This window comes from Heliangelus exortis, chromosome 2 (assembly GCF_036169615.1).
Source record: "Heliangelus exortis chromosome 2, bHelExo1.hap1, whole genome shotgun sequence".
Lineage (NCBI taxonomy): Eukaryota > Metazoa > Chordata > Aves > Apodiformes > Trochilidae > Heliangelus > Heliangelus exortis.
The window spans coordinates 50,920,015-50,942,327 of record NC_092423.1 but is presented as its reverse complement, the minus strand read 5'-3'; the positions used below and the strand labels follow the sequence as shown (position 1 = coordinate 50,942,327).

Genomic DNA, 22,313 nt, shown 5'->3' with positions numbered 1-22,313 from the left:
GGTCATACAGTCAGGCCTGACCAAACAGCGTGGCTGAAATATTGCCAACCTCATGATGAACACAAGACAGCTGAACTAATTGCTCTATGGGTGTGCTGGATCTTGGTGATGTTCCTTGGTTTATTTCCTGTATCTTGAGAAAATTTAGCTCAGCAATTGGGGAAAATAAAGATTTAGCTTGCATAGTACAGTGAAAGCTAATGTAAGTCTAACCTGTCTATTAAAAATGAGAGTTAGTGTGGCAGCAAAGGGGGTGAAACTTCTCATAGTATCACCAAATCCCATTTTCTTCTTACAACTTGACCACCTGCCCTTAAAAGATAGAGAAGCAAAAATGCAATTGGTTTTGTGGGCTGGTTCTTAACCATGTTTTTGGAGCTTAATCACTTGTGTGAACAATTTTGGCTGCTTCTTCAACTTCTGAGACGGTGTGCTTTAAAAGTCTGCTTTGCTAGTTTTTTCTAGTTAAGACATGTATATGAGAGAGAAAGAGAGATTAAATAAGAATATTGGTATTATCCTGTAAATAGAAAAGTTTTTCTCTTTTGCTTTTTACTCAACGATTTGCTGTGTTCGCTGGGATTGGTGAGCTCATGATCTATAAATAAGCTCCATCTAGGGAGGAGGGCGAAGAGGCAGGAAGCTCTAATTAATTATATAGAAATCGTTGTTTTCACAAATTAAGAAGCAAATCCAAGCTGTTTGAAGCCAGGCTCACTGGGCTTGGGGGTGGGGTGTGCCTACAGCATTTACTAGTGAGATCATGGAATAGGACAGGAAATCTCTTGCTAATGCCAAAGAAAACTTTCCCCCCCCCCCAGCTCTCTTTATGAAACAACTGTTGAGGTTCCCCAACCTACTCTCAAAGTTTTTATCTGATAATGAATCAAAGGATTGTTTAATTATCAGAATACAGGTCCAGACGCCCTGATCCCCCAGAGCTTTATACATGCATTTGGACGTGTGCATGTCAGCATACTCAGCTGGGCTGTTCTGCCTGCTCATGACAAAGCTCTTTGCTGGTGAAACAGCAGTTTGTGGAGCAGCAGAATTTATGATGTGTGACATTCACATTTGCTGATTTGCTTTGTTAGGGGAACACCTCTGTGTTGAAAAGTAAAAGGAAAACTTTTGGTCCCTGTGCCATCTTTAAAACAGCCCTTTGAGATGAACAAACAAAATCTTTTTGTTCTGTTGTATAACTTGATTTGGTATCCAATATTTTTCAGTCATTGCACGTAGAGGTTAGATGCTAGTTTCATTACAATGTCTAGCTAAGCAAGTCAATATTGAACTTATATCTCAGTATGTGCTGTTGATACTGATTTATCATTAATGTGTCCTCCATGTCATTCACGTTGTTACTTGCATTCCACTGGTGATTGGAAATTGTTTACAACAGAGGAAACCTGTGAAGTTCAGGCTCCAGAGCTGTTATGAGTAAAGGCAACTTACGTTCATGATGGAAAGAAAGTCTTTTTCCTCCTTATGTGTGATTCTGTCACACAGTTTGCTTTGGCAAGTGGAGAAGTACATGCAAAAGAGTTTCTGAACACAAGATTTTGGCTTGAAGTTGCTGAGTAAGTAATACATAAAAAAACCTGAAATGAAACCTTGAAGTTTTTTGCTCTGAAAACAAATTCCCTGAAGTGGATGTGAAAATTTTCCTGAACCTTTGATTGACTTCAAAGCCAGTGGCCACCTATGCTGGACCACTGCAGTCCATCTTCAAAGCTACTATCAATAACAGGATTTTTTGTTTGTTTTTTTCTCAGTCCATATTGCATGCTCACAGCTCCTCAGAGGGCTCATGACCTTCCCAGGTGTCCCAGTGCCACCACCATATGCTACCGCTGTCAGCTGGGATGCTGGCCCCAGTGAAGCAGTGCATCCTGCTGCCATGTGCAGCTTTCCCTGCACCTTCCTCTGTCTGACCCTGTCTGTGTGGTGTTGAGACCTGGACATCAGTGGCATTGGGTGTTTGAATGCTTTGGGCAATTGTGACTCCTGAAACAGATGGACAAAAAAAAAAAAGGAAAACCAAACCCCAAAACTGATGGCTTAGTTTGTAATAAATGCTTTCCAAACATAAGTGAGTTGCTGATGCCTTCAGCATTGGCTGTGGGCTGAAGGATTTGGGGAAGGTCTGTGCCTGGCAGGGTCCATCCCAGAAACACAGAAGAAATAGTATCTGTTCAGCAAGCTGAGAGTACTGCTGAGAAAGAGGACAAGCAGACATAAGACCAGTAGTTGCACAGAGACTATAATCAGAGCAGCTTTTAAAGGGTATCTCAGGTAGAACAGACACACCATTTCAGCCATTTCATGTGATTTTTGCTTGAATTGTTGTACAGTGCCAGGAAGAGTGCCTGGTGAGTAATACCACTGATCCTCTGTGTTCTTGGAGTTGTAAAATACCCAGTGAAGCCCTGTTTTGTAGCAAAGAATGGTTATCTGGGGAATTTTCTGTTAGAAAAACTGAGCTGTTGTATTCACAAGAAGGGGCCTCCAAGATTAAATTACTCTGAGTTGCACTTGTTCTCAGTCATAGGGAAACTCAACCTGAGCCAGTTTTTTTATTTGAAAAAAATCCCCAAGCTTTCAGGAGTTCTGGCATGCCTAATTGTTCTGTACATGTGTGACCCAGGTTATTTTGTGACCTCAGTTGCTATGGGAAGAAAGTACATCAGGATGCCCAGGGGGCAGCTATTAAATGAATTTACAAATCTTCATATCCTTGAAACCTCAGTGAAGATATTAAGAGGATTGTGAGTCAGGGAGAGATAAGAGTAGGAGCAAAATAAGTGGTGCTCTCAAAACCCTAGGGAAGCCCTCAAGTTGTTGATACTAAAACTGAAGAGGCTTTAGACTAATATTATGAAGAGTTATTTGAAGAAGCCACCTCAAAAATCAGAGGGCCTTTATGTAAGTTTCCTGACATGGGAGGTGTTTGTGCTACCTGGCATTGCAAGCTAAGTACATAGGAAGCAGATTGCCAGCTGTGAACAGACATATATGCAGTGGTATATTCCAAATATAAGTTCTTAAATTCAGTTCAGGTCTATATAGTTGTCCTGGTGGGTGGAACAAAACATCCAGATGTTCATCTAAACTCTCATTTGGGAAAGTGTCCCTCTTCACCAAAAGTGGAAATTGGAATTGCTGAGGTATGAGAGTCCATTATGAGAAGAAAGAAATTTACATATTTAGCAAGACTGTATTTTTCCCAGTGCCTGATGTAAGTTCTATCTTTGGTGCGGATCAGAGAACCTCCAATTCCAAGTGACTAGCATGGAGAATTAGTTGTGATGCCTGTAAACTGGAGAAAATGTAGTAGGTAGATGCATAGTATCTCACTCTTGAGACTTAGCATAGTGTGAAGTGTACAGTGCAAGTAGACTTTTGTGATCTTTTCTTAGCATATTTGTTTTAGGACTTCTTGGATGAAGGTACTGCTCATGGCTCCCTATGGTGTCAAGTGTCACAGTTCACAGACAGGCATTAGAGAACAAGAAAAGCAGTGACAACAAGAAAAGGAATAGCAAGAACATATGATCTGGCAACAAGTACAGGGTTCTTCAGTATTTACTCTTGTCATTCTTCTTTTGTACCACTTGGAAAACATGCAGCAGTATCAAAAAAACGAATAAGTTAAATTCTCAACATCTTCAAAACAGGAGTGTTCTGCCAATATATTTAGGCTTCCAGTATGTTTTCTCTGTTCCAGAGCATGTGTGCTAGTAGCCAGGATTTTCAGGGGGAGACATTTTTCCATCTAAACAACAATAGAAAAGCTTTAATTTTACTAGGGAAAGAGAAATATAAACTGCTGTCAAATGCATTTTCTAAGAAGTTGAGATTTTTTTTTTCTATGTAAAAATACAAGTTATCTTTAAAAATTGTGCAATGAACTCAATTTTCTGTGCCTTTCATTTGGGTTTTTAATCTATTTAAAGAATAACATCTAATCATAAGAATATTTTAAAGGGGTGATGTCAACATTGGCATAGATAATGAACAGAATTCAGAGCATTACTAAACTTATTCTTTGAGTTCAGAAATTAATAAAACCTTTAATAAAAACAGAGACATATTTGGAGCATCATTTTGTAAGTTTACTGTTGTTCTGTTGCATCTCCCTCTTGACATTCCAGCTACTGGTAACTTGTGTGCATAGAAAAGCAGAGAGCTAGCAGTCTGTAAATAGGTGTTAGGATACTTGAATTCACATGTCCTCTGCATGAGCAGTAGTGAGTGCTAAATAAACACAAGTGACCTATACTTTTATACTTGTTTGCTTTTACTGATAGTCATAATTTGGTAGAAGAGTTGTCAGATGGATAAAAGCCTGATACTGGAGACTGTTGAAGGGCAGTTAACAATCTGGGGAAGATTACTTCAGGAAATGCTTAAAGCAAGGAACTTACATACAGTCATGGATTAGAATGAAGGGTGGGAGCAAATTGAGAAAGTGTGCTGGTGACCTGAGCAGTTCAGAGAAGTTGCTTTACTTTTTGGGAAGAAATAAAAACATCGTATGATTTTATGAACTGCCAGATCAGGCTCAGGAAGGCTGGAGGGTTTTGGTTGGACAAAAATGAGAGAGAGAAGGATTAGGGTGTATCAGATGATCAGTGTCATCATATACAAGCTATGCAAGAGTCCCTTGGGAAAGAAACATAGGTGATCTGATTTTAAAACAGTTATTCAAGGTAAAGCTGAGGAAGTTTAATTATCCTTCTCTGGGCAGTGTCATTTCACAAATGGTGGCCATTTTTGTCATCTGCATTCAGGGAAGAGGGAGATGAGTTAAGAACAACGTGTTTTGTTAGTGTGTCAACAGGGAAACCCTTCCCAGGGGCAGCCTCAGACCTATGACTGTTTTATCCAGAGCCAGGCAACCTTTCTTCTTCCACCTGTGATTTTCTCTTGCTGTTTTCTTAAAGCATTCTCTTTTCCTTCTTTTTAAGTCTTAGATTTGTTGGCAAGTTGAAAAGAACCCTTCAAGGTCAAAGCAGACACAGCTGGTCCCCTCTTTATCCTGTGAGAACATTGGGCCCATCAAATCCCATTAATGAAAGTCAGACTTTATACATACTGTGAAAAACTTACTTAGTATGGCCTGCTCTAGTGCTGACAAGCTATTTTCTTAGTCACAGCCCACCTCGTGTGGCCTGAAAATGTGTGGTTCTCTTGCAGTCCAGTTATGATCTCTGTGATAGAAAAAACGCAAAATCTGGGAATGTTCCATATGTTATATCCCGAGATAATCAGCTAGGTGAAGCCAGCAAAATTATACAGCTCTTGAGTTATTCCAGGGTAAGATAATGATCCCTTAACCCAGCATCCTATCTATGTGGTTAAAATGCTTTACTCATGTTGAAATGCTCTCTAGACAGAGCTGAATGAATTGTTACAAGCATTCAGCTTGATGTAGCTTGTCTACCTATATGAAGCAAATTACTCTGTGAGCCCTTCACTTCTGGTTAAGTATCTATGTTATTTTGGGCAGTAAGGATATGACTGTATGGGCTATGGAGAAGAATATGAGGTGCCATTGCTCTGAGGAGCATCCCACACTGTCAGCCTGTAGTCAGATAGACTTGGAAGTTGCATGTTCAGCACCTGGCTGCTTCTGCTGAGGCAGGTACTGGCCAAAGATGCCAATGGATGAGACAGCTGTTGTCCCTCAGTGAAGACTTCGTGGTGCACCAGCAGAGAGATGGGAAAGAATCCGGGTATTGCTGAAGTTTATCCTCTGGAGTCTAATTTAGCCAGCAGTAATGTTCCCAGCTGTTTCTACACACTGTATTAGTATGATCATTACCTTGCACCACCTAGTTGAAACCATGCATAGCATTTATCCTTCAAAAACTTATGTCCAAAAATAAGGCCATTTTGTTACATCTCTGCTCATATACCTTATTACATGTCCCAGGGATTATGTTTGACAGCATTATGTTGAGTTTTGTTTCCACGCAGGCCCCTTGTAATGGAGTTAAAACTTGAGTGTTTCATTGCACAGGTTACAACTGTCAGGAGTTTTTCTTTCTGCAACAAAGGACTTTGAGAAACAAACTTTTCGCCAGCCTGAATTTAATGTTTTCATACCCAGGTCTGCATTTGTTATGTGGTAACAATACAGGTATTTGGCTAATTGGGTCACTATCTGATTGACTCTCCGAAGAATATGAAATTCTGTGAAACGTTTCAGAAAGAAAAAGTTTTCCATACAAAGCTTCACACTGTCTTATTGGAAGGAAAGCTTCCAACCCCTTTGGCTATGTTTTTAAGCAGACTAGAAACTGCTATGGAAACTCATGCAGTGAACTGGATTCTCAGCTGGGTTATATTGTTATAAAGACACATTTCACACTAGAAGCAATACCTAACATCAGTGAGAAGTGGCATCGAAAATTTCTGGAAGCCCTGAGTTGCACTGTTTCTGTTCTCTGTTAGCTAGATTCAACTTGCTGGAATAGTGTGAAAATTGAATTTATTAAGTGCTTATGGTATGTGTGCATGTTACAGAATTGAACACTATAGGGAACAATTTTCTCTCTCTCCAAAACAGTGTTCTGCAAATAAAGCCTGAAGTCAGACAAGGAGCAGTGAAGGGAAAACAAATATTTACTCATTAACTGAGTTTCTCCATTCTAATCACAGAGTGAGCAAAGCAAGGCATCCATGGAGAAGATTTCTGGGTAGCCTGTGTAATTTAGAACTGTAAAGAATACTGAACCAGTGTCATACAGGCAAACTTATTTCTACTGTTTCTTATCATTGAGCAGTTTGACTTTGCAGCACTCATAGAATCACAAAATATCCCAATTTGGAAGGGATCCATGAGGATCACTGAGTCCATCTCCCTGCTCCTCACAGGGTGACCTAAAACTTTATCATATGACTAGAAGAGTATTGTATAGATGCCTCTTGAACTCTGACATGTAATTCCCTGGCGATCCTGTTCCAGTGATTGACTCTCAGAGAAGAACTTTTTCCTTATGTCCAGTCTGAACTTCAATAATGTTGTATTAACATTACTCATTAAACCGGATGGTCTGCTAATGAAGCCAGAAGGTCATTTAAGTCAATCTTACTGCATCCATTAATCTATTGTAAGGAACAACAGCAAAACCAGCCAGTGCAACATTATCTGTCATTTCCTTTAACAGCCCATTATTAAACAGCAGGCATCTGCCTGCCTCCTGTCAGGGCTACAAAGGCAGACAGCCGCCAGCGTGCAAAATGAAGGAGTACTGTACTTCTGCTCTTATCAAGATGAGAGTTCTTTCTGGTATCGTGTTTTCTGACATCTCTGAAGTGATATGGCCTTAAGGAGAAGAGGCAGCTTCTTGGGTCTGTCTGGTCACTGTCACCACCAGACAGCTATGTAAATAGAAACTCCTCTTGAATGAACAGAGTCTGGGAGTTGATGAAAGAGAGTTCATAGGTTGCCCCAGATAGACAACGAGGGACATTTGAACAACACAGAACAAAGAACATTCCCAGAGGAAACAGCTGTGAAATTTTTCATTTGGTTATGCAGCTGCTGAGAGTTTGTGTTATCTTGGTAACTCAGATAAAACTGGAGAACCTCCCAGATTGCCGAGAGGAAAAGGCAAGTGAAGGGGATGCTTTACCATGAAGCACTTGCTCTGCTGTTTTGTGTTAAATGGAGGAGAAAATCTAACACAGCATATGAGCATGGTAGCTTTCTATAACTGAAACTGGATATTTGATTTACTGGGCAATGCCATCTTTTGTATTTCTAAAAATAGAAGCCTACTGAAGACTGCAAGGAAAAAAATCCTTAAAGTAGCTGAATGTGGAGGCCACTACTCTGCCATTTGAGCAGTACTGGAGTAATTTGCCATCAGGCATATCCAAGTATGAATGGATTTTCTCCTCATATTATTTTCTTTTTGTATGAAACCTACGAAGTACTGTCTGAGTCAGATAAGACAGGTAGTGTTATAATTTTCTGTAAATATGTGCTCTTATTTGAGTCATAATTTTGAAGATAAAGGAGGCTTTGTCTTTCAGATGTCACAGGAAGCAGTTAAAAGCTCAAGAATGTGAATGCTGTCAGACTCAGATTAATAGTAATGTCTCTAGAGTACTAATACTGTGCTTGAGTCACAATGTGAAAGGCTGGGAGACATTTCTTGGAGATGCTTGTAGCCTGAGTCTGCAGTTTCAGGAATCTGCTTCCAAGTGTGTTTGTTCCAGCTGAGAATGGTAATCATGTACATTTTAGGGAGTGATATTTGAAGTGATTTGGGAAATGTGCATAAAGAAACAGCCTCGACTTCACCAACTGCTGTAGGTACCAGAAACAGGTCAAATCATACATCCTGCAGCTAAGCCATACTCAGCTATGTCTCTAGAATAGGATTAATTTCTAGATCGAGATGTCTAAATTTAGGTGTTCATGTTGTAGCATAACTATCAATACCATATGTCTAGTGATGATGGAGTCAGTCCTTGGGCCTAGAGAGGTATTCAGCTCAGTCTGACCTAAACATCCACATTTGGTCTGATGAAATTTTTTCTACATTGATTGGTGATGATGGGAGCACTGACATCTAGGACACATAGCAATCACCTGCTGTGAAGGCACCTGAAAGTGCATATCAGATTCTGGAATTGAATCCCAATCCTGCAATTTAGTGTGATGAAGTTGTCAACAGTGACAGACCCCAGAGCTGTTCTCTGACAGTTTGAAGATGACAGCATGCAAACCTGGAGCCAGATATTTATTTTATGGAGCTGTGAAACTCTTCCCATTCAACAGAATAATTTTTGCGTTTTTAGTGGATTAACCAGTCAAGTAGGATAGGGTTAGCTGCTCTAACCTTTTTCATTTGTATTATTGACAATGTTCTGTTGATTATTGGCGATGTCTGTCATTGTTTATTATCAGGAGAGGTTCATTCCCATACTTTATCCATGCTACTGTTATATCACTGAAGAAGTTTCATCTTGTGAGCCAGAGAAAGAGATCAAGGCAGTAAATGTCATCAGGATCAGATGAATGTTTTCTCCAGCATCTGAGCATGGCACAGTTTCGTCACTGTCACCCAACCCAGTTAATAATACTGGTACCTGTAAAATCTGCCTTGAGAAACCCATATTCTGGACCACTGGAAAGTTGCCTTTTTATAAAAAGAGGGAACAATTGATGATCTGTGTTATCCAAGAACCTGGGGCTGATTCCCTGACTACTGTGTTTAGTCATGCAGTATTTACCTCTGGTGTGTTTCTCAGAGTTGTCTTCTTTCTGATAGTTGTCTTCTTCCTGATGCTGATCCGACTGAAGTCAAGTGAGGATTTGTAACACCACGCTTCTCCATATTCAATGATTCAAACAATATTAGTTTTCTGGCAGTAACACTGCTATGGTGGGAAATTTGTAATTTTCTAGTATGCTTCATCACAATGATATTTCTTAGTAATCCTCTTTTTCTCAGCAAATCTATCATCTCATGGCCTTTTTTATTTTCTTACAGGAGGAGCTGGGCATTGCCTGTGAGTTGCTGGAGTCAGACTTCCTCAAGTGCAGTGTGGGATTTCCTTTCATGAGATCAAAATCTAGGGTAATGTTGTGATACTTGCACTTGCAGAGTGATGGTTTGTTCAATTCTTTGTCTCCAAGGAGTGGTTGAAAAGACAATTGCTCTATTAAATGTCTGTGACTGCTATTTTCTGTAGCTTTCTGACCCAGATATTTAAGCCTTTCACAGCTCTGGAGGGGAGCTCTCCTCTTTCCCACCAGACAGAGCCAATGACAGTACCCTCTGCACTGCAATAAAATGCTCTTGAAAAATAATGAAGGTTTTGCAGCTACAATAAACCCAAGATTTTTCCACTGAAAAACATTAGAAGAAGACTCTCTTATTTTGTTACCATACTCTCTTTGGGTATATTTGTCTTCTGTCACATTAAAGTGCAACTGAATTTTTTCATATTATGGTCTCCTGGTAGCTTTTAAAGAGGATCTTTTTCAGAAGTAGAAGATGAAATCTCTCATCTTTAAAAATGCAGCTGGTTTCTTTCTCTCACTGAACTGACTGTACAAATGAACAACTTAGAAAAGTGAAATGAAGAGGAATAACTTCAGGGTTACCTGTACAAAATTATTATGAAATTTTTCAGAATTAACATCCTTTGACCTGACAATTTTTTTTCTTGTATATGCTTTATTGACAGTAATGTGCTCTTTTCAAACAATTTTAAAAGTTTTTAAATTGAATGAGAAAAATAAATGTAGTAGCAAAATATTATCCGGAATGTAAGAATTCTATCTTAAGAATGACATAGGTGGTTTATCTTCAGATTTTTTTCAGCAAGCCATTGAAATTAACATGAATTTGGAAACTGTTGCACTTGACCAAGTACTACAGTGGTCATCAAAATAGATTCTTTTTTCAAAATTAGACCCTGCTTTTATCCATTATGATGGGTGGCCCAAATGCTGCTGCTGTGGGTTGTTCCAAGTGCCTGTGCAGGACTACAGCATGATCTGTATTCCTGAGCAAATAGCATAGGTTGGTGCTGAGGTTGTTTCAGGTACAGATCCCCTTATCCTGGCAGGCCCTTCCCTTTGCAGATGATCTTCTCAATAAATATAATTGAGCTGTGATTGTAGGAAAAGCCTTTTCACAAGGAAAGTAAAAATTGGACTCTCTAATATTTGAACAGAGACACATTTGCTGGATTTAAAAACTACTCCACAATAGGGGAGGCTCTCTTAAATGTATCGAAATACACTAATTTTGTAAAGCTAGATCAGTAAAATATATTGTAAAATTTCAGAACAAACACATTTTGGAACAATATATAGTGTCTCTAAATGTCACTTCTTTTTGTGCAGTACGAGTTCAGTGTGATCTTTGACACAACCCACTTGACAGGACAAGAAGAAATGCTTACATTCCTTGTCACTGCCCAGAGGTAAGGAGACTTTGTGTATCTTGATTGCTTGGACAATCTTTGTTGCTTGAAGTGTGCATTACATATGCTTGACAGTTGTGTGATACCAGTTTTAGAGATGTGTATGTGTAGTTAAATGGGGTTAAATTATTTGGGTTAAATGCGTTTGTATTGATAATATAGAGGAAACATGTGATGAAGCTTCCTGAAAAATGAAGAGGGATTGTACTTGGGGTTTCTTTACCAGGAACATTTTGTATTCTCTAGGTCATAAGGTCCTTGTGTTTCTGTGCCCATCCCTTGGGCCCCATAACAACCTCAGCTCAGCTGCATTTTATGATCAGTACCAGGCAGACCCATTTGTTCCAGCATTTGAATGAAATAAGCATGCTTGGATGCAGACCAAAAAAGATAAATGCTTTCATCAGACGGTCAGGGATCTCACTGACAGTTCCCAAAGTTGCATGTCTATTTTTTCCCCTTCTGGATCTTCAGTGAGCTATGACAGACTGCATGAAACAGCTGAACAGGGAACTTGGAACAGGCATTGAAGTGGGGTGATGCCAAGTATGCTTGCATAGGGATTTTATCTTGGGAAGAAAAAAAAAAAAGGTGTGACTTATGTTCTGTGCTTCCTAAAATGATGTGCCACGAAGAGATATCCTCTGTGGGTGATTTATTCACAGGTACTGTCGGGATGTGTATGGGAACTTACAGTAGCACAACTGCATTAACCTGGGCCATGAGCTGCTGCTCTGACTTGCTGGGTGTGTGACTGGTTTCTGCATCCACTTACGGTGTGGGTGGGCCAACTTTATACCCTCCCATGTCAAAATCAGATTCTCCAGCCTGAATTATCCTCCTCACTTTGATGGCACTCCCCCAACCAGCTGGAGATGAGAGATGGGATGCAGCAGTTGCTGAGTGACTGTTCTCATAAGGCGTAGTCCTACCCTGCAGTAACAGCTGTAGATAGGAACAAGATCCTGCAGCATGAGGGGCTGGTATGAAACATTGAAAATGAGACCTCATATCAGAGGGACAAGACCATGTCTTGCGTGTTAGAGACCCCATGATTATCCTAGGTCAGAGAAATGCATCAGGGTCTGCTAGATGAATGCCAGCCAGTGCAATGATGGGTGAGCACTTTTTGAAACATGCCCATCCTGTGTTTTCCAGACTATACCTCTTATTCCCCTGCCTTGGATAGCACAGGGCTCTCCTCTGTGATCTTACTCCTCAGATTTCTGTGCTCTACCCGTGAGAAAGGTTAGTCAGCACCTTTAGGTAGAGCAAACAAGTAAATGGTTTGTACACATAGTGGGAATGCTTACGGGGATAAAAAAGTTTCTAATACCATAAGGATTGGCAGGAGGACACTTGGGTTATGAGGGCTGAGCTGAACCTCTGAAGACAGGAGTATAGGTCCCAGTGCTGGGACCTCATTTTCTCTGTGATGTTGAGCAAATTGCTCAATTAGCTCACTTGTAAAATAAATACAATAAAAGCTTTCTGCCACATGAGTTGCTGGGATGTAGCAGGGAGCTTTGGGGTAAAGTCAGCAGTAAGGAAGTGGAAGGGAAGTGTCTGTGCATTGGCCAGACTGCAATGAGGAGGGACATTTTTTACACACAAAACAAGTTAGTGTGGCAGGAATGACTGGACATAGAGAACCTATGCCATGCTGTCATGACAAAATAAGTATTGACCTTCAGGACCACTTAAGCCTGTCTCTTGTAGCTGCAAATTTGACAGTAGCATCTGTAACAAAAGACTGGTTCAGAGAAGTATTAAACATTAAATTTATTCTTTCTGTTTAAAAAAAAACACAAACAAACAAACCCTCTTCTGTGCTTCTTGGACTGAACTATTTTTCTAGAGCTATATTGGCTGAGCTGTATTCCCCTTTTCTGATAGTACCTTTGCTGTCTTTGAAACCAATAAGTGCATACCCATGAACCCTGTATGGAATTCTGCTTGCTTATTCTGCTTGCCACCATGGTATCTCAGTATTTGTTTTGGATTAGAAATGTCACATTTTGGACTCTTCTTTGAGCCTATTCAGAGGAAAAACTTTTATTAAATGCTTTTTTTTTTTTTTTTTTTTTTTTTTTTCCTGGGACTGAAAGTTTGTGGCTTTTTCCATCTGAGCTATAGTTTTATTAGCAGATATGAACAATATGTCAGTTGCAGAAAGCTGAGCAATATCTAAGCATGTATGTAGCCAACAAGCTCTGTTTTTGTAATCTGAGTATCTCATCATCTGCATGGTATCACTTGGGATGCTACTGCCTGCAGTTGCCTCAGTGATACTGTTCTCATATAGGATCATATATTTTTATTTTGCCAGTTTGATTTGTGAGTAATTCCAATGAACTGCAAGGCAAAAGTGATTCCAGAGTCACTTGCTCAAGAAATTGGAAATATATGTAATATATTTTCCAAGAGCGTTCTTCTGAGCTGTTACGCACCAAGCACAGTCATCAGAATTAGAATTATTTCAAGTTTGTGTACTGGACTTGCATTTCCAGAGCTTTTCCCAGGCTTCATACATAAGTGGTCATACTGAAACATACTGACTCACATGAAAAATGATTGTTCCCTTTTCTCTTTCCTCCTCCTACTTTTGACCAGTTGAGATGTCTGCTTTGGAAAATGTAAAGTAAAAGTGCTTTTGTTTGGGCAACTAAATACAGGAACTTTACAGCCAGTTCAGTATAAGGGTCTTGCCCAAAAATTTTCTTATAGCAGCACCAAATCGGTGCTGTGGTACAATGTTGGTACAATGAAAATGCAGTTTAATTTACTGGGTCTAGACCTTGTGTGGAGTGTGTGCATCCTTGGGAGACAATGAACCCTTGCACAGGAATCTAACCACCCTTGTTTATCTCTACCATGTGTGATGTCTCCACCTTGTGTGATGGTAGTTTTTCATTGCTGTTTGAATTTGCACCTTGCTCCAGGACAGGTTTTTTGGTGGGAGCTTGGTGTGAGCCATGTCACAGCCTAAAAGGAGCAAATGCAAAATGCATGCTTTATGTGTGTGCCCTCTCCAAGGTGGGATGAACAAATGTAACTCTTAATCTTTAAGAGGCTTCTTAAGGAGAACTGACATCACTCAAATAGAGTCTCAAAGTACAAGAAGGAGAGGTGGTAGCTGTGAAACTGTGTGATATAGTGCAAAGACTTGATTTGAAGCATGTTTATTTTTCTTTTCTGGCACAGTGGAAACCTAGAACGCACTGAATCTCTGCATGATAATACTCTGACCCTGTCAGTGCCCCTCATGCATGAAGTGGACTCATCTATCAGTGGGTAAGTACCAGTCACCAAATGAAAACAACAATAATAATCCTAACAATAACAACCAAGTCTCTTCTAGTGAAAAACTGAATTCTTCTCTTTGTTTACATGTAGCCTGACTGTTGCTCTTTGCCTACTTCCCAGACTCTGGAAATACAGACAACCTCATTCATTATCTGGGAATTTTATTTGTCATGTCCTTCATTCCCACACTGTACCTCTTTCCCATTTCTTTCTAGCTAGTGCAAATTACTTATGATCATATTTATAATAAGTATTTTAGTGATCATATTTGAATTAATGTGATTCTGTAGGTATGATGAACCTTAAAATGAAATAAAAAGATAACAAGCAAATCATGTCCTGTTCTTTGGGGCATGTCTTTAAGGATATGGTTGAGAATCACCAGGCCAAAGGTTAGGGTCAAATGTTCTGGGATTTTAAGGAGTTGTGGCGTCTGGTTGTTTGCCTTTCTGTTTTATTTCACAATCAGAATTTGCTTCTGTTCATTTTCCCACTCTCTCTGCTCCCTGGTCTGTGAGATGTCTGAATACCAACTAAAGAACATCACTCATCCTTTAAATGGAATACTTGTATAACACATAGGCATTGTCTTCTCCCCAGGGCTGCACATGTGCAACTTCCTTTGTTCTCAGGGGTCTTCCCCACCATTTCTACAGCACAATCCTAAATCCAGAATGAAAGATTTGTGATCAGGCTTGACAGACAGACCACCTTCTAGTACAGACAGTGCTTAAGTTTGCACTGGGGGATGTGGTCACTGGAGGAGAATTAGCATCCGTGTAGACTGAGAGAGTAGACAGTTATTCCTAAACTGGGGAAGCAAAAACTCATCAGCAGTGTCCCCAGGAGGTCAGTGTATGTTTTAGCAGCCATTTTCGGCAGCCTCCAGGGAATGCATATTAACTAAATAATCAGTGCAGGTTGGCATCAGTATAAAATTATTCCCTTGACCAGTGTGCTTCATGTGTGGGAACAAAGTTACTTAAACGGACGTGTGATGTGGCTGAAAAGCTGGGTAAAGTCAGATTCCTGGCCTCCTCTGGGTTTTAGCACATGAAGCTGGTTTCCTCTCTTCTTACATAGAAATAAAATCCCTTAATTACTGCCACAATAGTCACAATGGGTGGAAGATATGCCTGAGCCTGCTCGGGGAAGTGAAGAGCACTTTCAGACCTCACAAGATGACTAGCAAGAACAAAAATCTCCATATTGAGAGAACCCTCTCAGCACGGTGCTCTGGAAGTTTTCTGGAAGTTTTTGAATGCTGTCATTGTTGCAGACTGTGCAGAAATTAACTCTCTAGCCCTTGCTTCTTGATGCTTTGATAAAGATCCGGGGGTTTTGGTTTTTGGTTTTTTGTTGTTTTTTTCTTTTTACAGCTTTACAGATAGGAGAGTGTTTGTCTGTGTCTTTAGATCTCTGTCACCTACAGAATACTACATGCCAAAAAAACATGATAAAAATTTGGTTCTTTATTTTCACTTCAGAGTGTACTTTTTTGAAGCACAAGGTCTCTGAATTTATAAGCCCCACCCAACGGCCCGTGTGGATTTTTATTTTTCTCCCTCATAGACAAGACTTTAGTAGAAGTTCACAGAATTTTCCAGCTACCAGGGAAAAGTTTGGTTTATTGGAAGGCACAGCATTCTCAGCCGTGGTAATATTAGGAACACACTTTTTTTGGACAGTGTATTTTTAAAGATTATTTCATTAGCTATCCTGCATTTGAGTCTACAAGAGCAAATTTCTTCCTTGGTCATAAATAGCCTGGAAGGGCTTGTGCCATGATTTGGGAGGAGCCTTTTGGCACAATACTGTAAATGGGAGGAGCGAATCTGTCTCTCCCTGTTTCCCCTAGCAATTCCTGGAACAGGAGGCAGGCAGGAAAAACTGATATGTACCTATTACACAGGCCTAAAATCCTGTCACAAAAAACTCTGCCCCAAAAGGACAGCCTGGGAAGGAAGCAGAGCTTTAGGCAGTCCCTCGCCAAGGTTTGTCTGAAATTCCACCAGGACTCTTTCCAGGCGGTGGAGAAGCCTGAGATTAGAAGGAGGCACAAAGGATGCTTAAAGCACTCCTAGTCCTCTTCTGCAGGATTTCCAGGTACTGTGCTGTGCTTCCAAGTCTTTTCTGATAAAACCCTACTGCATTTTAGCTTTGTGATAAGGCAGTAAGAGTAGTTGAGGAGACTTGGCCTGTGCCACTGTATTTGAAAGTGAGTTATATCCCCAATTAATCTTCCCTGTAACCATTTGCTAATCATAAAGGTAGTGAAGCTCAGATAATTAATGAAGTGTTGATTCCTGCAGTGCTCTGTGAATAGGAGATAGAACTGAAATGTTACTTCAGTGAACGTATAACTGAGAGTATTCCTATTAGTAACTGTTTCTTCAGGTTAACTCCATAGCACAGTGTATTCCTGTATTACACAAGCTATAGGACTTGCAGAGATCACACATGGCAGGGGGCCCTGGAGGAAAAGGTTTTGTGATAGAAAAGGAGGAAGGGAGAAAAGGAGATAAGTAATCAAAAGAAGACTGCTTGAATTGATGGGATTCTAACTTGCATCACTTGAGATGTTGATTGTGCAGTCTAGTGTTGTCAGAAGGAAATCAAATCACAAATAATAAATTAATGTAAAATGGTCCCATAGGCTTTCACATGATCAGAAAGCTGGAGGTGCAGTTCAGCTTGCCACAAATACATTTAATTTTGGTGACAAACACAGCTTACTAAATATGCATCTTGATCTTTCAGAGAAGTCTTCCCTACTTCATTTTTCTATGGTGATTCTGTGGAAACATCCAACTTCATTCAGTTAGAAAACCATGAGTGCCTTTTCCAGTCTCTCAACTTCACACTTCAGGTAAAACCAATCCTTATTTTGACTGTTTTCTGGTATTGTATCTCTTTAATTCTGAGTATGGCATGGGCATTGGTATTCGTTTTTGAATCACGGTATAATTAATTCTTGCGTGGATGCTGTATTTACAGCATACAGGGATGGTGTATTTTCTTATCTAAGTATAAAAAGAATTGCAAATGAGGTAACTTGTTCCCATAGCAATGAAGCTGCTACCATTTGTTTCTCTTTTGCCTTTCATCATATGCATGAAGAGCTCTAGTTACTGAAGGGTCACATCTTGGATATGTTCACATGCTCAAAAGGTAGGAATAACAGTCATTGAGCAGAGGAGTGGGCAGCCTTGATCCATAAAAACAAACACACACAAGGGATTCAGATTTGCTAAATGCCCCCAGTATCAAAATGTTCATAGCACTGCTGCTGAACATACAGTTCAGGGAAGGCACTAAAAAGACAGGTGTGAGAAGGTTTCATTCAGTATCTCAATGCATCTCAGCGTTATTCAAGTATTGCCTGTGGATACCCTTCACGTGGCAGTTAGATGGATTCCTGATGTGGCAAAACATATGGATGATTTATTTTAAAAAACTCTTGTAATGCGACTGAAATGAAGTTGTCTTGCTGCCATGACTGTATCAATTACAAGCACTTCAAACCCTTTTTGACCGCTAGGTGGAACTAGGGAATGATAAATCATGCAGACGTGGGGGAATCATTTATTGTGAAAAATTCTGTTCTCCTAGGCATGAATGCTGCTCAGCTCCTAATGAATAACACGTCTTCCTCCATGGACAGGCTGTGGTCCAGAGCAATTAAGCCCCCACTGTCATGCAGTGCCCTTAGCTATTTACTGAAAAGGAGTGAAAGCAGGATTTTAGGACATTAAAGCTTTTGTGAACCAGCCTATTAATTCTTGAGGTCTCATTGGTTTTCACCCCTCCCTCCCCAGCATAGCCAGTTATTGGTTAAAAACGGATAAAGAACAGATGTACCGATACTTTAACTAAATGAATATTTTCAATAAAACAAAGTGACAACAGGTAAGAGAGAAAGAATCTGTATGGTGGCAGAGCCACTATTTATCCTTCTCCAGCCTTGCCTCTCCTGCACACTCTTAGAAGTTGCAATATAAATAATATTTTTTTTAATGTATGAAACTAGAAAATTATACTGTAACAACTCAAAAATCTGCTCTCCAGTAACAGGGTAAACTTCGTAACTGTGTCAGAGAAAGGGTAGAGTTTCATAATGGGTAAAGCATGGTTTGCATCACTGCTTGATTATTTTTAATGATTTGTCTGCCATTTATTAAACCTCTCCAGATGGAGAAAATTAATTGTTTCTTAAGCAAGAAAAATTGATGATTTACAAAAATATGGGGCTTTATAGTGGTTTTTAAATTTGAAAGTTTATACCATCTCCAATGTTCATAAGGAAACAGATCTTTGCATCATTTTTGGGGGGTAACAAGATGTGCAATCAAAATTTTCTTCATTAGATCTTACCTGATCTCAGTGAGATAAGAAAAGTTTTCTTGAATGTTAAAATGAGACATTGGCTTTGTATTTCATGCAGCATTTATCCTGCTCCACTGCAGTGGGATTTCTCCTGTCTGGAGCCTGGGGGTTTTTGTAAGGATTTGGCATTGTGAACAGATTCTCTTTAACAGTCAGGCATTTCTTCAAATATAAACATAATTTGAAGAATGAAAACCTGTTGGTTTTAGTTTATTTTACTTTGCACTATTAACAACTGATTGCTGTATCTTTTGACTATACTGTCTCAGTGTGGATAAATGTTCTTATGAGCTCAATGCTTTTACTGTATGCAGTTATATGTGTTGTTTGAAACAACCAGGAAATATTTTTTTTTTTAAAAGAAAAATGTAGATAGACATGAGAACTTATTTTCATTGACATTTTTCTGTGGATTGTTTCTGTTCAGCAAAACCCCACGAATTTTGGAATATTGTCTGGATAAGTTTCAGTGGTGGACTGGAAATTCTTTGAGTTTTTGTTGAAAATTTGTGGGGGAATTTGATAGAAAGCCAGTGTTTTCCACTTAGAGTTTCATTTAGTTGGAAACCCTAGAACTTGAATGGAAATTGTTCATATGCATTTCCTGGCAACTCACTCAGCAAACTCCAAGTCCAGTAGTCACAGTCATAATTTCTTTGGCTTCTGCTCCATACAGAAAACATATGGAGAGTATAATGCAGTGGTTACCAGATGGAAATGAGAATGTTAACTGAGACAGCAATATTACTTACAGTTTTCTGGATGGTGTTACCAAAACACTCGAAGAGTACTAGCAGTGTCTCTGTACTTAAGGTTGAAGTCTCGTGCTATTTGTATTGATGGCTGGTAGTTATCCTGTAAAACTGCTGCTCACTTGATGTATGAGCTGTAACTAAAGTGATAAGATAAGCCTTTGACTTCATCCTGATACTTACAGAAGAAGTCTTAGTTGAAAGATATTGAAAAACTTCCATAGTATTTTTTTTTTTCAAATGCACCTATACAGCCAGCTCTGGTTCTACAGTAATTTCCCATTTATGAGCAGTCATACATGTAATTTTATTTTAATAATGCTTATATGCATGCTTGTCTTACAGGTTTACAATGCTGGACCAAGCACTCTTCCTGGAGCTTTTCTTGACATTTCATTTCCAAACCGCCTCTCTGCCACCGGCGCTGAAATATTTCATGTTCAGCAGATGATGGTGAGTATGTTATGATGTCTTGTAATCCCAGAGAGTCACTGAGAGCTATTGACAAATGAAACAAAAAATGTCCACCAGAAATAGATGAAGTGGTTGCTTTTTTAGGCAATAAGAGATTCTTTGTGTCATGTCTGTGGCCATGACATGACATCACAAGCAGCTGAGCCCCTCCAGCTGTTGACTGCTGTCCCTCACCTAGGGCACGCAGCTGGTTCTATGCTCCTGCTTTCCTACAATGCAATGTAAAACTAGGTCAGGCTAATCCTGAAGGAAATGTAGAGAACACTTCCCTGAGTCACACCTCCAAAAGCATTGACTCTTAATCAGATTAAATGGCGTATGTAGTATCATCAGAATGTGTGGCTTTTTCTGGTGCTTACCTGCAAAAATGCTAGCTAAGTCTGAAAACATTATCAATATCTATTTTCCTGTAGTGTGTGTTATTTCCTCTTTTTAAATATTCTTTTAACAAATCTAAGTAACAGGAAAGTTTATTATTTCAACACATTTTTCAAAAGATGTTTTTGTGTCAGCTACAAAGTAAACTTATATTTTGGTCACCAGGACAGGGAAACCTCCCTACTGAGGTAAACTCAGTGCTTAAATTCAGATTAATCTGTTTTTGTGAGGTATGTCTAGCTATTTGGACTACTTGAAAAGAAATACTATACTTTCTTTGTTGTTAGCTACTTAGCCTTTTGGATGAGAATTATTACCATCCCTCCTGTGCAGGTGACTGTCACTGAATCTGTGTAAATATAAATCCAGTAAGACCTTTCTAAGCAGGCTTCCCAGATTTGTGCTGTTGAAAGGTATGAGACAAATAAACACACAGCTTACAGATGGGCAGTAAAAGCAGAATCACTGAGAAACAGATTTGGGGTATTGGATGAGGCACCAGAGTGATATAGGCTAAGTCAGTTCTCCAACTAGCCGGAATCTGATTTTCCATGGCATTTCACTTTAATGTTTCATTTAGTCCAACCTTATGCATGGAAGATTACCTTCCCTTCGACACACTGCCTGTCAGAGCATTGTGATACTTCTCTTTGTCTCTTGTGCTGAGTGTGTGTGTGTGTCTCTTAGTGTTTACAGCAGAGAGGTGGTCTACCCAAATGCTGGTGTGTCCTCCAAAATCAGTCTGGATATTCTTATATAGCCAAGAGAGAGGAATAGAAAACTCAGCCCATCTAACTTAGGGTGTGATTAATTCCTTCAAGGCATGCTTATTTCTCTGTGTTGACTCTTCCAGGAGTCTTAGAAAAGGCAGCTGTTTTGCATGCTTGAATTAGCTGAGGTGTATCCTACCCAAGGCAAGGGCCAACTTCCAGGCATAGTTTGTCATCATTTCTGCACAAGACCTTGAGATACACTTACAACATTGGGATAATTGTGTTTTCTGAATAGCTGTTGTTAGAAAAACAAGGCAAAAACTTTACATCTTGCTCTCAATTTGTTTTTTCATTGCTTGGTGTACCCTTGATCCCTTACCTAAAGGAAGTCCAGCCAGGTGGTGTGGCCTTGAGCATTGTGCTAATAAATACTTTCAGGGTTTGCAAAAACTTTCCTAACCAACAGGTTGCATTCCACCATCAGTATTTGACATCTTTTTTCTACTTTGCAGTTTGTATAAATTTCAGACTGTGGTTGTGAGACCTATTTGCAATGCAGGCTGAAGAGTGGTACTAGGCAATTATGAGAGATGTCTGCAAGATTCACTGATCATTTCAACCACTGATTTTGGGTATATTGTTAGTAGGAGTCTGATGCATGGGTTGTTGAGCATCTCTGACATGTTAATAAATGTTATCCAAGCAAATCCTGTCTTGGATAGTGGTTATCACTGCTTTACAGATAAATAATTGAAACACCAAATGGTTTGCCTGAGGTCAGACAGGAAATTTTTGTCAGATCCAGGCACTAAACTCATGTCTCTCGAGTCTTACTATTGTAACAGGAAAAACATCCTTCTCTGCTTTCCCCTGCCTCTCTCCTATTGAGTTTTTATTGACTGAAAACAGCACTAAAATAATGGAGCTTTTCATCTTTTGTTGGATGAAGGCATAGACTAAATATACCTAAACAAACAAACAAACAAAACCCTCAACGCAGCAGATTGGCATGAACTTTGGAAAATGGATTAGAACAGCTGTATTTCAAGAACATTTTTGTAAGCATAGTTATTAAAGATTTCAAACTTTTGCTAATCGTGAACTCCAGAATTCAGAGAGCAGTAAAGGTAGTAGCATCCTTTCAGTGCGTGTGTTTCTGTAATTATAACTTTATACTTAAAATCCAGCCACACTAGGTAGGTAGGTGTCAGCATTGCCAGACCATTCAGAGTAGCTGTCACAAATACAGATGATTAGGAATTACCATTTAGCTGTAACTGGAACTGTTGATAGAGTATTTGACATATGATAATATTGTGGTTTTGGATTTTTTAAAGCTAATAATTTT

General features: G+C 39.5%; 1 protein-coding gene across 1 annotated transcript in view; it reads left to right on the top strand.

Moving 5' to 3' along the window:
• Window positions 1-22,313, top strand: part of ITGA9 (integrin subunit alpha 9) — a 211,105-nt gene that overhangs the window by 150,216 nt on the left and 38,576 nt on the right. The window contains exons 19-23 of the mRNA XM_071736098.1: window positions 9,513-9,599; window positions 10,877-10,956; window positions 14,161-14,250; window positions 17,023-17,131; window positions 19,746-19,853. Of these exons, the coding sequence (XP_071592199.1) occupies window positions 9,513-9,599; window positions 10,877-10,956; window positions 14,161-14,250; window positions 17,023-17,131; window positions 19,746-19,853 (474 nt within the window). The remainder of the gene's footprint in view (window positions 1-9,512; window positions 9,600-10,876; window positions 10,957-14,160; window positions 14,251-17,022; window positions 17,132-19,745; window positions 19,854-22,313) is intronic.